The 16,186-nt window shown below is 40.7% G+C and overlaps 1 protein-coding gene across 6 annotated transcripts in view; it reads left to right on the top strand.

Moving 5' to 3' along the window:
• Nucleotides 1–16,186, top strand: part of B3GNTL1 (UDP-GlcNAc:betaGal beta-1,3-N-acetylglucosaminyltransferase like 1) — a 95,398-nt gene that overhangs the window by 36,133 nt on the left and 43,079 nt on the right. Inside the window, exon 7 of one of the 6 annotated variants that reach the window (XM_065034618.1) lies at nt 12,440–12,511. The exons of the other annotated variants lie outside the window; for them this stretch is intronic. Within the exon in view, the coding sequence (XP_064890690.1) occupies nt 12,440–12,511 (72 nt within the window). The remainder of the gene's footprint in view (nt 1–12,439; nt 12,512–16,186) is intronic. 6 annotated transcript variants of the gene reach the window in all.

A 16,186-nucleotide genomic window follows, 5' to 3' on the forward strand; every position in this document is an offset into this window, starting at 1 on the left:
ATATTTTAAATTCACTCGTGGCTTTTATAATAAATCCATGGTTACAGAATGTGAGCATGTTAACGTCAAGTGGTAATGGTTGGATCTGGCACCTCGCTGATTTGTATGGTAGAGGATGCTACTGAACACAGTCAGAGCATTGATAAATTGCAAAAGCAAAGCATAGAAATATTTCTTAAGTGGCTGAAACAGTATCTGTAGTAAATATATGTTTTGTTATTCAGAAACAATTATTTTCTGTCTGACTGAGGACAACACTTATTTCATTGTGTACTGAAAAAAGGGTCCCTGTGATAGGAATCTCCCGTGTTCTGTGGGTGATACAAATCTTAGGTTGCTTGGGCTTTTCTTCATCAAGTAGGTAATGTGAATAATTTTAGCATAAAGAGGAAGGAAGAAATTACATGCCTCAGTAGCAAGCATGTTTTGTCTAATACTTTCGTTTCAAGTTCTGTATTAAGGATAGGTGAAATCTCGAGTCCCCTTTTATAGTAGGATACCAGGTGCAAGCAGCTAGGCATAGAACACAGTTCAACTTTCTCTTGAATGAAAACGATAACATAGCTGGAGTCTTAAAGGCAAACGGCTGTTGCTGTGGCAGGGCTTGTGCTAATTTGTTAGGAATAAAACATAAGTAATGCTAATATATATAAATTTTTAGTATGAAAGAGGCCAATGCATCTGCTGTGCAAACAGCAGGGCCGTGCAGCCCCATGGCACCTACATGTGCTTTTGTGACTTGTGTCAAACCTCTTTTCACAGCAAAAAGATGTTGTTTGTACATTGGGCATATGGAAAATTAACATCTGCTTCACTGACTATGCATGATTATGTGTGAGCAACTGGTAAATGAAGGCAGCCTATCTACCTTCTGCAAAAACAGACCTTTATTCAGTTTCTGTAATTTTCTTCTAAAATGTATTTTCATTATGCATGTCTGATTTTTTATATGCTTTACCAGAGAATTATGCCAGTGACATTTTTCCTGCTTTAGCAGGTTTGAAGCTTCTGAATCTGGGAGGAGTGGCTGACCCACCAGAGGCTGTGCTGCCATCCAGAGACCTGGACAGGCTGGAGAGTTGGGCAGGGAAAAAATGTTATGAAATATAACAAGGGCAAGTGTAGAGTCTTGAATCTGGGTAGGAACAAGCCCAGGTTCCAGTCTAAGTTGGGGAATGACCTAGTAGAGAGCAGCGTAGGGGAAAGGGACCTGGGGGTCCTGGGGACAGCAGGATGACCATGAGCCAGCACTGGGCCCTTGTGGCCAGGAAGGCCAATGGTACCTGGGGTGGGTTAGAAGGGGGTGGTCAGTAGGTAAGAGAGGTTCTCCTGCCCCTCTGCTCTGCCCTGGGGAGACCACATCTGGAATATTGTGTCCAGTTGTGGCCCCTCAGTTCCAGCAGGACAGGGAACTGCTGGAGAGAGTCCAGCGCAGGGCAACAAAGATGCTGAAGGGAGTGGAGCATCTCCTGTGTGAGGAAAGGCTGAGGGAGCTGGGGCTCTGGAGCTGGACAAGAGGAGATTGAGGGGTGACCTCCTTAATGTTTACAGATATCTAAAGGGTGAGTGTCAGGAGGATGGAGCCAGGCTCCTCTCGGTGACAACCAATGATAGCACAGGGGGTAGTGGGTTCAAACTGGAACACAAGAGGTTCCACTTAAATTTGAGAAGAAACTTCTTCTCAGTGAGGGTGGCAGAGCCTGGCCCAGGCTGCCCAGGGAGGTTGTGGAGTCTCCTTCTCTGCAGACATTCCAACCCGCCTGGACACCTTCCTGTGTAACCTCATCTGGGTGTTCCTGCTCCATGGGGGGATTGCACTGGATGAGCTTTTGAGGTCCCTTCCAATCCCTGACATTCTGGGATTCTGTGATCTTTTAAGTGGACATGTGTAGATTTTAATGGAAATTTTAATGTTCACAGCTGCTAGGAAATGAGAGAGTATGTGCCTGTGGAAGATGACAGATTGCCAAATAAGCCTACCAAGCTGAGGTCTGGAAAAAATATGAATTTCCAAGCAGACTGGAGGTTTATCAGAGAGAAAGAAAGCAAGCCAGGCTCAGTACTTTGCACAGCTTTTTCAACGGAGATATTTCACCCATGTGAGACCATATAATAATTTGATGCCAGAAGTAATAGATAAACTTTTTTTTTTAAAAATTTTGAATCAGTGGCATACATAAAATTGGTTTCATATGGTGAAAAGCTTCTGCTTTTCGAAACAAAATAACCAGACTTTTGGCTCGTCTTGCATTTGCAAAATACTGCAGTTAAGTAACCAACAACATTTTCTGAATCATCCAGTAAACATGAGACTTCTCTGATCATAAATCGGAGAAACTGACATTTTTCCACCTTTCTAACTGCAAGAAGTTGGTTTTTATTGCTAACAATGTATGTAATAAGTCTTACGTTGTGTTGAAGGGTGCTTTTAGATCCTTTCACATGTTAAATAGCTGTAGTAAGTGAAAAAATATCTTAGGCATAGGTAAGCAGATACTGCTTTCATATTACTGCATGTAGATCACTGGTTCTTGATTTCCATACTCAGAAATGTATAAGGAACATTCAGTAACATATGGGATGCTAGTACTCCAGAGAACGGGATGCGAGTGCCGCCAGTTCGTGTTTGGAGATATCTAATGACAAAGGGAATGTGCTCACTAGGTAGAAGTGCAACAGATGCCAAACAGCTGTGAATCATCTGTATTCTGTTATGGAAGAAGTGAGAACCTTTAAGCCCAAATTGAAGAAAGAATCTGTTTGTTTGTTTTAGCACAAAACGGATAGTTTTAACCCTTTCTCTCCACTCCTAATTGCATTTGTTTAGCCAGTCATCCTTAGATTAATAAATTGCTCTTTCAGCTGGCAGCCCCTCTTTAAGTCCTTCAGATTATGTCTCATTAGAAGTCAGTAAAAACAAAGTGTCAATTTTAAAGTAGGATTCTGTTTTGTCCCTGTTAATGTCACTTGACATTAAGTGCCCATAAGTAGCTGACCTTCACACCTACCAACATAAACAACCGCAGTAATACGCGCTGCTTGTGCACGTACAGCGCCACTGGCACGTTCAGTCCTTAGCTATCCTGCTGCTGTTCAGTCCCCTTCATTTTCTTGATGTTCAGGCCTCTGCTGCTGCCTCTAACGTTTGCAGTCCATTTTGCCTGGTTTTTTTCCCTCCTCTGGCAGATGATTTCTTTGTATCCCCTTTGCATCCCCACTTTTCCTCTGCATCAACCACCCTCCCAGCCAGAAACCTTTGCTCCATCAATAAAGGCATCATTTGGAATACAGTTATAAAACCAAATGCCTGTTTTTCCTTAGGCTTGGATAGTTTTCAATCAGCAAAGAATAGTTTTAAACCAAAATACTTCTGTCTTTCTCATCAAACATGAACGGCTTTCCCTCTCACCCTGACAGCTTTTTAACGCAGTTGCAAGGTCCAGCAATCTTTTTGCCGAACTCAGCGTATTGTTTCAAGTCTAACAGAGAAGTGCTCTCTGCAGACACACAGAGTGTTCTTAGCTGCTTGCTGTGAATCCCTCGGAGCATATCGCAGTTTAGTAGAATGGTTTGGGACAGCGAGACTGCTGGATGGCAGGAATGGGAGAGGGATGGCAGGAATGGGAGCTGGCTGAGGTCATTGCTGGACCGCTCTCCATCATCTTTGCCAAGTGTTGGGAAATGGGAGAGGTGCCTGAGGACTGGAGGAAAGCAAATGTCACTCCAGTCTTCAAAAAGGGCAAGAAGGTCTCTTTAGCTTGGAGAAGAGGAGACTGAGGGGTGAACTCATTAATGTTTACAGATACCTAAAGGGTGAGTGTCAGGAGGATGGAGCCAGGCTCTTCTCAGTGACAACCAATGCTAGGACAAGGGGTAATGGGTTGAAACTGGAACACAAAAGGTTCCACTTAAATTTGAGAAGAAACTTCTTCTTAGTAAGGGTGCCAGAGCCTGGCCCAGGCTGCCCAGGGAGGTTGTGGAGTCTCCTACTCTGGAGACATTCAAACCCGCCTGGACACCTTCCTGTGTAACCTCATCTGGGTGTTCCTGCTCCAGCAGGGGGATTGGACTGGATGAACTTTGAGAGGTTCCTTCCAATCCCTGACATTCTGTGATTCTGTATCTGTCATACAATAGTCTGGCTGATGCATAACAGCTCTGTTACACATGTGTACTTGGCTTGAAACCTGTCCTTGTGCATCTGGTTTTGTTCCGTTAGATCTCTGAATCAGCATCCTTGGGTTTTGGTGATCAGAACTTAAACGGGCTTTCCCATGTTCAGAGAGTTCCAGGTTTCTTATTACATGAGTAAAATTTGAGACATCTTTCAGCTACTATGAGTAAAGTTTACTTGTATTTTTATCCCTTAAGAAAGTACCCTGGAATAGGACATTTTGGCAGAAAAACGGTTTAAACCTAAAGGAAATTTGTATCCTTACCTGTAAGTATTTGATCAAGTTGTTTGTCATCTGGAGCTAAATTCTTTTAAGCAGATCGTAATAAAAATATAACCTAAATGAATAATCTGTTAAAATATAACATTTTATTTTTTTTCTTCAGTTTCTCCAGTTCTTTAGCTCAGTTGAGTGGGGGATGATGCTCTTGGGAGATGGAATCATACCCTTTAGCAATACAAGAGAAGAATAGTGCTTACAGTTTAATAGTTATATAAATATTCACCATCCATCTTTATATTCTTGTTCTTTGTCTTTCTCATGTCAGATCCCTACATTTCAGTGTAAAAGAAGTGTTAGCAGACATCAGCTACATTCCATTGTGTGGTTGATTTATATTTCACATTGCGGCCAAAGTAAAGAATGAACCGAAACCAGAATCCAGTGCCATCTAGACCTTGGACGTGGTTCTCAGATTGGTGATCCACATTGCCAAAAAGAAAAAAAAATCAAAAACTAACTTGCAATAAATTAAAAAGCTCACTCTATAATTCACTAGCTATTGTGTGATTGTACAGAATCTGGCTGGACACTTCTAGTGGGAAAAGCCAACAAGAATTTTTCCTTGTGAGATCTTTCCAAATGCTTCCTTCAGCTGCTGCGGGAACAATAAATAAACAGAAGACAATAAGAACCAAGGATAAAATGGTTGAGCTTAAATTCCTTAATTACAACATTTATATAACCAGGTAAGCCTGTTTGCAAGAGAAGGATCATGAAAAAAATCCTTTTTAGTGAAAGTGCTGTATAATATGTATAATATTGGTTTTGGAAATAGTGAAATGTAATCTCTTACTGAGAAATGTATGTGATAAATCTTCAGAAAATAGTAAGCTACTGAACATAGGAAGAGTACAGGCTGTGCTTTCAGGGCATTTCCCAAGATAAATTTACTTCATGAATAAGGCCTTTAGTTGTTAACTGTTGAAAGGAATCTAAAATAGAAGACACGTAGGGTTTTCCAAGTTGAAAACTGCATCAGGGAGTTCATTATTATGCACGCACATAAGATCAGCTGCTCTATGGTTTAGTACTTGTGTCAGCATTTTTCATAATGTTCTTAACTCTGTCAGCTGCATAAACTGAAATCTAAAGATGTGGTGAATTTGAACACCAGAGGGAAGTGGTTCTTTTTCAGGGTCAGGTTATTTTGGTAGAGTGAACAATCAGCCTTATTCTACTAGAACCTCAGAGAAAAAGAGTAAAAAAACCAGTATATGAACATGGTTATCAATAGTATATGTTGGCCCCTTTTTGGCCACATTCGTAATTATGAAACAGATTAAGGATTTATTTCTTGTATTGTCATCAAACCAGTTACCCTACAGCATACAGTGAATCATGACGTGTGTGCGCGCAATCATTTTGTTTGACAATCGCCTGTTCCTTACTGTCCATCAGAAAATAAATACTAGCAGTTCAAAAATGGCTCAGTGACTCATTTAGGGAGGGGAAAAGAGTTTACGACTGTGTGACTTTAAGTTTGCACAGAAGTGAATGAATTTAGCTGGTTTTGTTTCTTACATTATAAAGTAGCTGTTATTTTGCTACTTTGGGCTCCAAGGAAAAAGAACAATGCTTGTGGTGTTGAAGTAAAGTACTTGTTTGTGTAATTGGGAAAAAAACAGAGTATATTTTCAGCTCATTGCCAAACCCCCTATGTCTGGCATAAACTTTCTTAAAAATGCATTGTTTTCATTTAAAACCCATTATTCTCATCTCATAGCCTTGAATTGTTGATTTTTATCCTTCTATTCATTTTTCTAATTACTTGAGTTACAGTGAGTCAAGAGATTTGGACCGTTCCTCTACCCTTTGGTAAATTTAGGTTCTATATAGATTCACAGATTTGACCTTTACTGTGCACTTAGCTTGCATGGAATGTATTTAGTCTTGGAAATAGGAACATAGACTTGGAATTGTAATTGTCCTACCCTCTCTCTTCTTTCTTCATGATCCCACCCATTTCCTTGCTGGTTCAAGGGTTTAACTGGCTTCTTAATGAGCCAATTTAGCTCTTTACAAAGAATAGAAAAAAGTTTTCCTGTTTGTTTAGTATACTGAACTACTTCATCAAGGTGTGGAGGAGCACCTGTGCTGGCACGATGGAGGGAGGAGGCAGAAGCCAGGCAGTCGTTCACTTCCATTGGGATCAGGGTTGCAGCTTATGAGCTGCTGAGCTTGTCTAAGAACTCATTGTTGCCCAAAAATCCCGACTGCCAGCAGGGCTGCCTGACACCCTCTCTCGAGCCATTGCTGGTGCTTGTCTGCTCCTGAGTGAGCCAGTTCAACTTGCTAGTCAGGTAGGAAATAAAGAGAGAGTTTTTCTTCTTGGTTAGCAGGCTGAATTGACTTGCCCAGGGTTCAGACAAACAGCAAGGGAAGTAGTGAGGAATGTGTGGCCAGGAGGCAAAGAGCAGCAGATCCTCTCTGTAACCACACTGGTGTGCACTTGGGTCTGCTCGGCCAGGCCTCCAGAGCTTGGTGTTTGTGGTGCGGTTACATAATGCAGCAGAGCTGATCTCCTGGCTCACTGGCACCCAACAGATCAGCCAAGCTCCTTCTCTCCTGGCTTCCTTTTTTTCTCATTTGGTGGTGTCCTTTTTGCCAGCTGAGGAAATCCATCATGTGGTTGAAAACTGGTGCAAGGGAGGGGCTGGGTGTTGGAGGGATGGTGGCCATGGGGAATGTGGGGTGACCTCTTCCCCTTTGGCTGTGGATCCATGCAGCTGAACTCCCAGTGCGGCACTTCCAGTCAAAAGGGAGAGTGGAAACAATCTGGCAGAAGTTAGTTACTTATCCGAATTTCACTCACCTTTGTCTTGATGTCTAATCAGACTGTCTTAGCACCCCTTCATTGCCTTAATACATTGTCTTTCTAATGTCACCAGGCCAGTCATTATTCCCCTTTAACATGGTTTTCAGGAGAACTTACACTTGACCGAGAGGTACATCAAGTAATAGAGTAAAACAAGTTTGTTCTTACAATTATGCTCAATCATTGCAGTTTACATGAAGTACTGTCTATGCACATTGTTTTAAAGCAAAAATGATGAAGAAAATTTATTGTTTGGTTGGTGGACTTATATGACTTGTGGAAAATACTGCTTCTAGCGTGTTGCTGATGTGTGGGTGGTGCAGCTGGGTGAAGGGTAATCTCAATGTTTGAAGTATTTTCAGACGGAGACTTAAAAGTTGTATTTAAAAAAACCCAAAAACATAAACCCACAAACACTTAAACCAAGATAGCATCCTTATTAAAAAAACAAAAGGAACAAAAAGGAAAACCTGTACATTTCAGCTTCCTATTTAAACAGAAAAAGACAGCCTGGCAAAGCCAAAAGAGAGATTTAGCTGGGGAGGAGCATTGCTGGTGATGGTGATTTTTTTAACAGGCTGTTTATACAGTAAAGTACTAGAGAAAAAATTACCGGCAATTGTATATATGTTTCAGAAGACGACAGGGGAATAGGTCTTGTATACTTAGTCTTGTATAGACAGTAACTGATAATGGGTTTTAATATCTTTTTTAAAACATCATAGATTTTTTTGTAGGTGGCCAAAGCCTGTTATGTTACAAATATCTTAGTTGAGCCTTTGCTTAGATAAGAGTTTTTTTCTGCAATGCCAGCTGGATTTCTCTTGCTTCACTTTCATAATCCCATGTCTATAAGGGTGTTCCAGGAAGATCTGAGCATCCTTTTCATAAAGCAGGAGCAGCAGTACAATATATACACTGAATCTTCATGATCAGGGCAAATGTCTGCTTGCAGTTAATAGCAACTGGAGAATTTAAGGCTTTTTCACAACTGAGACGTATTAGGTAGCTAGTCATTTAATAAAGCGTTTGTACATCAGTATGTGTTGGTATCAGCCCTTTTTCAGATGTAGCTGGGGCAAATTCCGTTGAGTTTAAAATATTCTTGCACTGTGAACAAAAGCTACATGACATTTGTCTATTGAACAGCTTCAAAGGGATTATCCAGACGGAAAAATGTTTTCACTTTTCCCCCCCCTTTTTTCAGTTTGAGCAGTTTGGTGATAGCTGTAACTCAGCAATATTCCTATGGGTTTTGTTTCTGGTTCTGACGATCTTTAACCAGCAAGCATGAAGAAAACACCTCTGAAAGGACAGGTATCTTTATTAGTTGCTAGCAAAGGTTGCTGCTGATGCAGAGGAAGTGTGTATTTTCTTGCAGAACATACATTGATCATCTCTATGTACTGAATTTTGCTAGATTTTCATGTGTAGTAATTTCATTGGTTTATTTGCAAGTCATCCAAATATATTTTGTTAACATTAATCTATTTATTTCCTACCAGTTCCTAAGCCTCATGCTTATTTGGCATAGGAGATCTGATCTTTATTAGGGAATCACTAGTTAAATCTGGAAATTCTAGCAGTTACCGTGATTTCTGCCTTATGAAAATAAGTTAGTTTTGTTAGGGAGTGTAGAATATTTATATGTTCGATGTGCTATCCATTAGACTAGTATTCCTTGATTAAAAACAAAAGTGCCTGCTTTTGAGGAGCGTCTTGGGGAGCCTGTAGAGCTAATTTGAAGTAAGTATTTGGAAAAAATGAAGAGAAGTATTTCATGTAATATAAACTTAGTTTTAACCAACAAAATGGATTTTCAGAAAATGGAAGCTGAGCATTGAACTCTAATGAACTGAAACAATCCTTGCCTTCCTAGTCTATGGAATTTTAATTTACTTGTTTAGAAAGCATAACAGTGATTATAGAAGCATACGTTTAGAAGTACTTTAAAATCACCAGGGCATCTAAGGAATTTGAGACACCTGTAGGCCTTGAATACTGCTACTTGATATCTGTGAAGACTTTATGAAATCCACACAAAAGACAGAATTTTGAGTGGCTTAAACCTTTATTTTCAACTGAATACTGACAAGAAGTTGCTGAAGCCTCTCTCCTCCCTCCAGTCTCTCCCCTTTAACCTCTGAATTACTGAACTGGAGGGAAATGTATCAATCAATTAAATGTTGCTGTAGGCTTCAAAGGCTCTAACAAGAGTTAGAGGTGCACAGCTAAGTTTTCTAGAGCTTTTCTTTCTTAGACCTCTTCAAAAATCAAAAGCAAATTGTATTTCTGCTTGCACCCAGGGTAGTACTGAGCCCAGAGTTAAAAAACCAAACCAAAACAAATGTGGCTGCAGCAGATGCAATTTTGCACCAGCAGGCACTGGGTATTTTTCAGGTCTTTGCATGTACGTATATACATACATATGCATCATTTGATTTACACAACAAAGATATGCAAAACCAGTGGGTTTATCAGTAGTACTATGAAAATAAGTATTTATAATGTTCTCATTTGGATAGAATAGCATGCAAACAGGAATTTATGCACTAGAGGTCATAGGATCTCGTAGGAACAAGCCCAGGTTCCAGTCTAAGTTGGGGAATGAACTATTGGAGAGCAGTGTAGGGGAAAGGGACCTGGCGGTCCTGGGGACAGCAGGATGACCATGAGCCAGCACTGGGCCCTTGTGGCCAGGAAGGCCAATGGTACCTGGGGTGGGTTAGAAGGGGGTGGTCAGTAGGTCAGAGAGGTTCTCCTGCCCCTCTGCTCTGCCCTGGGGAGACCACACCTGGAATATTGTGTCCAGTTGTGGCCCCTCAGTTCCAGCAGGACAGGGAACTGCTGGAGAGAGTCCAGCGCAGGGCAACAAAGATGCTGAAGGGAGTGGAGCATCTCCCGTGTGAGGAAAGGCTGAGGGAGCTGGGGCTCTGGAGCTGGACAAGAGGAGACTGAGGGGTGACCTCATTCATGTTTACAGATATCTAAAGGGTGAGTGTCAGGAGGATGGAGCCAGGCTCTTCTCAGTGACAACCAGTGATAGGACAAGGGGCAGTGGGTACAGACTGGAACACAAGAGGTTCCACTTAAATTTGAGAAGAAACTTCTTCTCAGTGAGGGTGGCAGAGCCTGGCCCAGGCTGCCCAGGGAGGTTGTGGAGTCTCCTGCTCTGGAGACATTCAAAACCCGCCTGGACACCTTCCTGTGTAACCTCATAGAATCATAGAATGTTGGGGATTGGAAGGGACCTGGAAAGCTCATCCAGTCCAATCCCGCTGCCGGAGTAGGAACACCTAGATGAGGCTACACAGGAACGTGTGTAGCTGTGGCTCCCGGTGAGACTTTTAAGGAATCGCTGTATGTGAATCCCAGGTTAAAGCACTTAACTGTCTGAAAATGTGCTAAACTGCCATCAGTGGTCAAGGGAAGGAAGTTACTTTGGTGTTACACCTGAGGGTCATCTGGGCTCTCCCAGGCTTGTGACCAGGGCGTCACGTCTCTTTCTGCTGGTTAAACTGGATGCAATAGTGCTAACGTTTCTGTGACAAGTTTAAAAGGTTGTCAGATGAAAATGGATCTTGTTTTCAGCTGGTAATGGTTTGTATAGCTGCTGAGACAAACCCAAAATAGCTGCGTCTTAGGAACGTAATGGAGCAGGTGAGTGCACCGTTCAGTCTCCTTGAATCTGCTCTATGGTTTTTGTTTGCTTGAATGTGCCTGGAATGAAGACAAAGAGTGGACTTATGCAGGCACCCCATTATTATTTCAAATAGTTTATCTGAATTTTCAGGTGGGTGAAGCTGATTATTTGTTGTTGACAGAAGGATCGCATAGGGAACTTGTCCTAACAAGCAGTAATTGTGTGATTAGGAGAGTTTAATGAAGAAAAGGAATTTGAATTCATTCATAGTATTTGGTTTGTTGACAGTTCATGTCATTTTCATTGAATGAAATCTATCAGTGGCACTTATATTTTCAAGCTATTTGGAAGTGCCGGTATTCTGAAGCTCTGTTATTTACATCTAAGACCAAATACAAAACCTGTAGAAATTGGAAAATATTATCAAAAAAAAGTAGAAAACTAGTTATATTTATCCTTGTTCTAGCAGTTACTCAATGACTTTTTTTTTTTTTATGTGCTCTGTATTAAAATGTTAATACAGGTGTATTAATCCAGATGTATTAATATGGAATAGTTGGAGTTTTAAAGTGATACTTATTTGTCACTTTGGGCTAGGAGAGGTGTTCAGATCAAATGCTGGTTTTCTGCCCTAATACTGTGCTTTGTGTTCATTGCAGATTTCTGTCCAGACTTACTAGTTGACTTATGGAGGGGAAATGTCTATGTGAACATTTTTCATTTGTGTTATTTTGAAACAAGAAGGATGGCAAACACCCAAACTGATGTGTAGTCTTTTCTAGTGTGATATAAAGAAACAAATATGTTTGAAAATGCCTCAAAATATCAGCAGCACCTGCTGATAGTAGAGCCTGTGCATAGCTGGAGAGTTTCTGCTTATGAAGAGAAAGTACAAGATCCTGGTTTTGAAATGGCTTAACTTCTCCTATTGGTTTCTTCAGGGGAGACTTGTCTTTGATGCAGTTCCTCCAATGAAAACAGTAAAGTAGATGCCATTAGCAGGTGAATCTAGAATATAAATGTCTCACCTTAGAAAAGAGATTTCTGTAAGTGAGCCTCCTAATGTTTCAACCTGTTTAGTAGAAGTAAAACCTCAGTGTGGTGTCTGCTCTCCATCATTGTGAGGGAAGGCAAGGATCTCCGTGAGTAGTGTCCACATGCACGTTTTCGGAGCTGTGCACAGCGGAGAGATCTGAAAAATACATGCTAAAAGCAGTTACCTGTGAAGGTGCAAGTACCAATAGTAGGACAAGTGGATAAAATGGTTCCTCACCTTAAATCCTGCTCAGCTGCTCAGCTGAGAGGTTTCACAGTAGAGGTTTCTCAGTAGAGGTTTCACAGACTTTGCTGAGAAGAGGCTTAGCTCTCTGGTTGCTTTATGGGCTTTCCTTATTTTTCTAAAAATTCCCCACTTTTTTTTTTTTCTGCCTTTGTTTCCGTTGGTTGGTTGAGCCTTCCTTCTTGTTTCTTTGATTAGTGGCACTTTTGAAAGCTAGAAGGTTATAAACCGGTCTTTCTTCTCAGGGACAAGGTAGCCTGGCTTACCAGATACTGAAGTTTCAAGCCAAGGACTCACCAAGGCGGCGCGGAAAAGCGGTAACTGGGGGGAGGAAAAAAGGCAATTAAATGTACACATGAATGTGGTGGAAATCAGATACTTTGTAGTATGATTCAAGTGTAGAATTACGTATAAAAAGGCATCTCTGAAAATTCCATAGTTACTGAATGAAATTTGATGGCACTGATTTATTGACGTTCACAGATATAACAAATGTGACTTGTATTCATACATTCTTCCCATATTCAAAAATAATCGTCTGATCCAGATAATAAAATTATGAATCTATAATTGTCCTCTCTGCTTCCATATGAGCATGCATTAGATGAAATTAACTTAATGAGGCTTTTTGGCTGGGGTCTGTTTTTTTGTCAGCCATATAAATTAACTGTCAAAATGGAGCATTTTCATTTTGACAGGAAATTATTTTTCTTATAGTGAAACATAATTTACGATATAAATACGTAATGAATCGGGCATTGTAATGCAGATGACCCAATGGCTCTGTATGCTTTCTGAAGTTTTGAGTTGAATACTGGTTCATAAAAGTTCCTACTTAAAAAAAAAGGGAGAGAAGAACCGAGAACTGGGGAGAAATTCCCACAGCTCAAAATATTTCTAAAGCTGCCTGACAAAGCAGCTTTAATTCTCTGCATAAAGCTTTCTCTAAGCAACTTGGTGGGTCTGGCATAAGTATCAACTTTGAACAAGATTTTCATTTCTAATCTCTTTTCCTGTCTCAATACTGAATTATGTTCCGAGTTCTCAGCTCATGCTTGCGCAGTGTGACACAGGGGAGCTGCCAAAGGCTAGAGCCCGCAGTCCAAACTCTGTATTGGTTACGGACAGCAGGCGTATTCTGAACCGCCTGGAACTGCATTTCAACCAGTCATGTCAGCGTTTCATAATAGAAGTAAAACGTTTACCTCATTTCCTGAAGTGATACTCCATTAAAGGATTCTAAGGCTCTTTTCAGGTCATACTCTTATATCACAGACTTTCGTCATAGGATTGGGAATACATGGAGGTGAATACAAATGCTGCAAATGGAAAGTTTAATTTTGGTGCTTGAGGCGTGTGCTTTTACCATGGAGATTTGATCTCCTTTTTCTGTCATCAGTGGATTCTTGAAGCATTTATTATAAAATATAAAAGTAAGCACCTGACAGGCACCAATACTCCATGTAAGTGAAAATATTTACTCATGGGCACCAGATCTTTAGACTTAAAAGTCTTTGGTTGTCACCGAGAAGAGCCTGGCTCCATCCTCCCTTTAGATACCTGTAAACATGAATGAGGTCACCCCTCAGTCTCCTCTTGTCCAGCTCCAGAGCCCCAGCTCCCTCAGCCTTTCCTCACACGGGAGATGCTCCACTCCCTTCAGCATCTTTGTTGCCCTGCGCTGGACTCTCTCCAGCAGTTCCCTGTCCTGCTGGAACTGAGGGGCCACAACTGGACACAATATTCCAGATGTGGTCTCACCAGGGCAGAGCAGAGGGGCAGGAGAACCTCTCTGACCTACTGACCACCCCCTTCTAATCCACCCCAGGTACCATTGGCTTCCTGGCCACAAGGGCCCAGTGCTGGCTCATGGTCACCCTGCTGTCCCCAGGACCCCCAGGTCCCTTTCCCCTACGCTGCTCTCTAATAGGTCATTCCCCAACTTAGACTGGAACCTGGGCTTGTTCCTACCCAGATTCAAGACTCTACACTTGCCCTTGTTATATTTCATTAAATTTTTCCCCACCCAACTCAACTGTACCCTGCTCCTGTAATACAGTCATATAAAGCAAGTTTTTACAGGGAAACTCTGCAAATAATGAAAATCAATGTGCATACAAAAATTGGAAACTTTCAATTGTATAAAAGAGGCATTTTTTAGTTACATTGTGAGTCACGTTTTCTTTAAGGCTGTTGTGAATTGTACTGGCAGTTATTTCTTTCGCTTCATTCTGATTTCTAGGTGAGACTTCATTGAACTTATTTCTATAGTTCAGTTACCAACCTTATTTACTTTATCTATAATTTTGTCTTCCAAAGGAAAAGAAGATACCCACATAAACAAGATTGTGGCTTTTGATTCAGCTGTTATTGCCTGGAGGCGTTTTACAAAGCATACATGATTAAACGTGACTTATTAACATAACTCATAACATTAGCAATGACTTTCTTAAAAATGCAAGTCAAGCAGCAATAGGGGCCTGTTTCCCCATGAGGATTTACTGTCCATCTATTTTGTATACCTCTGAAGTCACGTGCAAGTATCAGCTCTTAAAAAGAGCTGGAAAAAAGCATAAGTATTGGAAATGAAATATAAAAACTGTCAGCTTTTCGGTGTGTCTTTTTTCAAAGTATTAGATACTGATCGCTGGAAAAGCCTGGTTAATCTGCTGAGCGAGATCAAAAGGAAAAATAAGCTTCAGTTCAATTTAGTGTTGCCTGAGATTTATGGATCCTGTGCTGCTCAGTTGGCTCGTGTCTGTTTTTTAACCTGTAATTCTAGGATTTGGCAGGCTGTTTTCTCCATAGAGGTCTGCTTGCTGTCTGATGAAACGTAATTTAGGTGGCAGTAAAGTAGATGGAGAAGTACAAGTGCATTTTCCCTTTTTTTCTTTTAGTTTCTTTGCTATACTAAATAATAAAAAAGGAAGTTCTAATAAAAGAAGTGTGAAATGAAAAAAGGCTTTTTTGAAGTGCACCTCAGGCTGCGAGAACTCTGAAACGTAGTGTGTGTCCTTGGTGCAGTATTAATACGTGTAGGTTTTATTTCTCCTGTGAAAGACTACTGGCTCAATGACACATGGCTGTGTTTTGAATTTAAGTTCCAGAAGATCATCTTCTTTTAGGAAGGCTCTGTGTTTTGGAGCGCACTGTGCTTCGTGCACAGCTGCTCTGTATGAAATAATTGACAGTTCTATAGCCCAATTGTTACATTACCGTTTCCTGGAAGAGACAGATTGGGTTCACCAGCTTAATCCTCAAACATGTGGTCTATATTCAAATATGAAATGAGGCGTAACTGTGAACAAGCTTTATGTTTGGTTGGATTTATTTTGATATATGCCAAATATATATTCTGTGCAAGTGCATCCCCTGGGTTCTCTACATAAGCTGCTACGGCGACCCTTTCCATCAGACCAGCGTCTCAGTTCCTCTTGTTAGAAATGTGGTGGATACTGGGCTTAATCTGAAGCTTGAAGCTGATTCCACTGAGAGGCAATATTGATGAAAAGACAAATAAAAACTGTTTGACTGTTTTCCTTACTCAGTTGTTGTTTCTACTTTGTGTGAATCAACTTTCAGATAAAAAGGCAAATGTTAATGGCAAGGAATTAATTTTTGGTGAAAGATTGACATTTTCTCCATGTTCCATGTATCATACGAAATCTGTAAAGGGGATTTTTATGATATATTCTAATAGCCTCTACCACTCAGCAAAGAGTAAGAAAATGTATTGAAATTAATTTACAGTTGTCTAGTTGATGTTAGGTGATTTAGGAAGCTCATCAATAAAACTATGTAGATTAAATTAAAACCAAATCCACATGTTTTAGTCTGTAGATGTAGACATTTATAAAATAAATTGGTTTATCATGTTACTTTTGTTTTTCTTTAAGATGACTTCACATGAATTAGACTCAACTGAGAGTTACGAGATGTGTTGGAACATGTTGAAAGGTATTAGCCTTACACACAACGTCACCTCCTTTGAG

This window comes from Columba livia, chromosome 18, assembly GCF_036013475.1.
Source record: "Columba livia isolate bColLiv1 breed racing homer chromosome 18, bColLiv1.pat.W.v2, whole genome shotgun sequence".
Lineage (NCBI taxonomy): Eukaryota > Metazoa > Chordata > Aves > Columbiformes > Columbidae > Columba > Columba livia.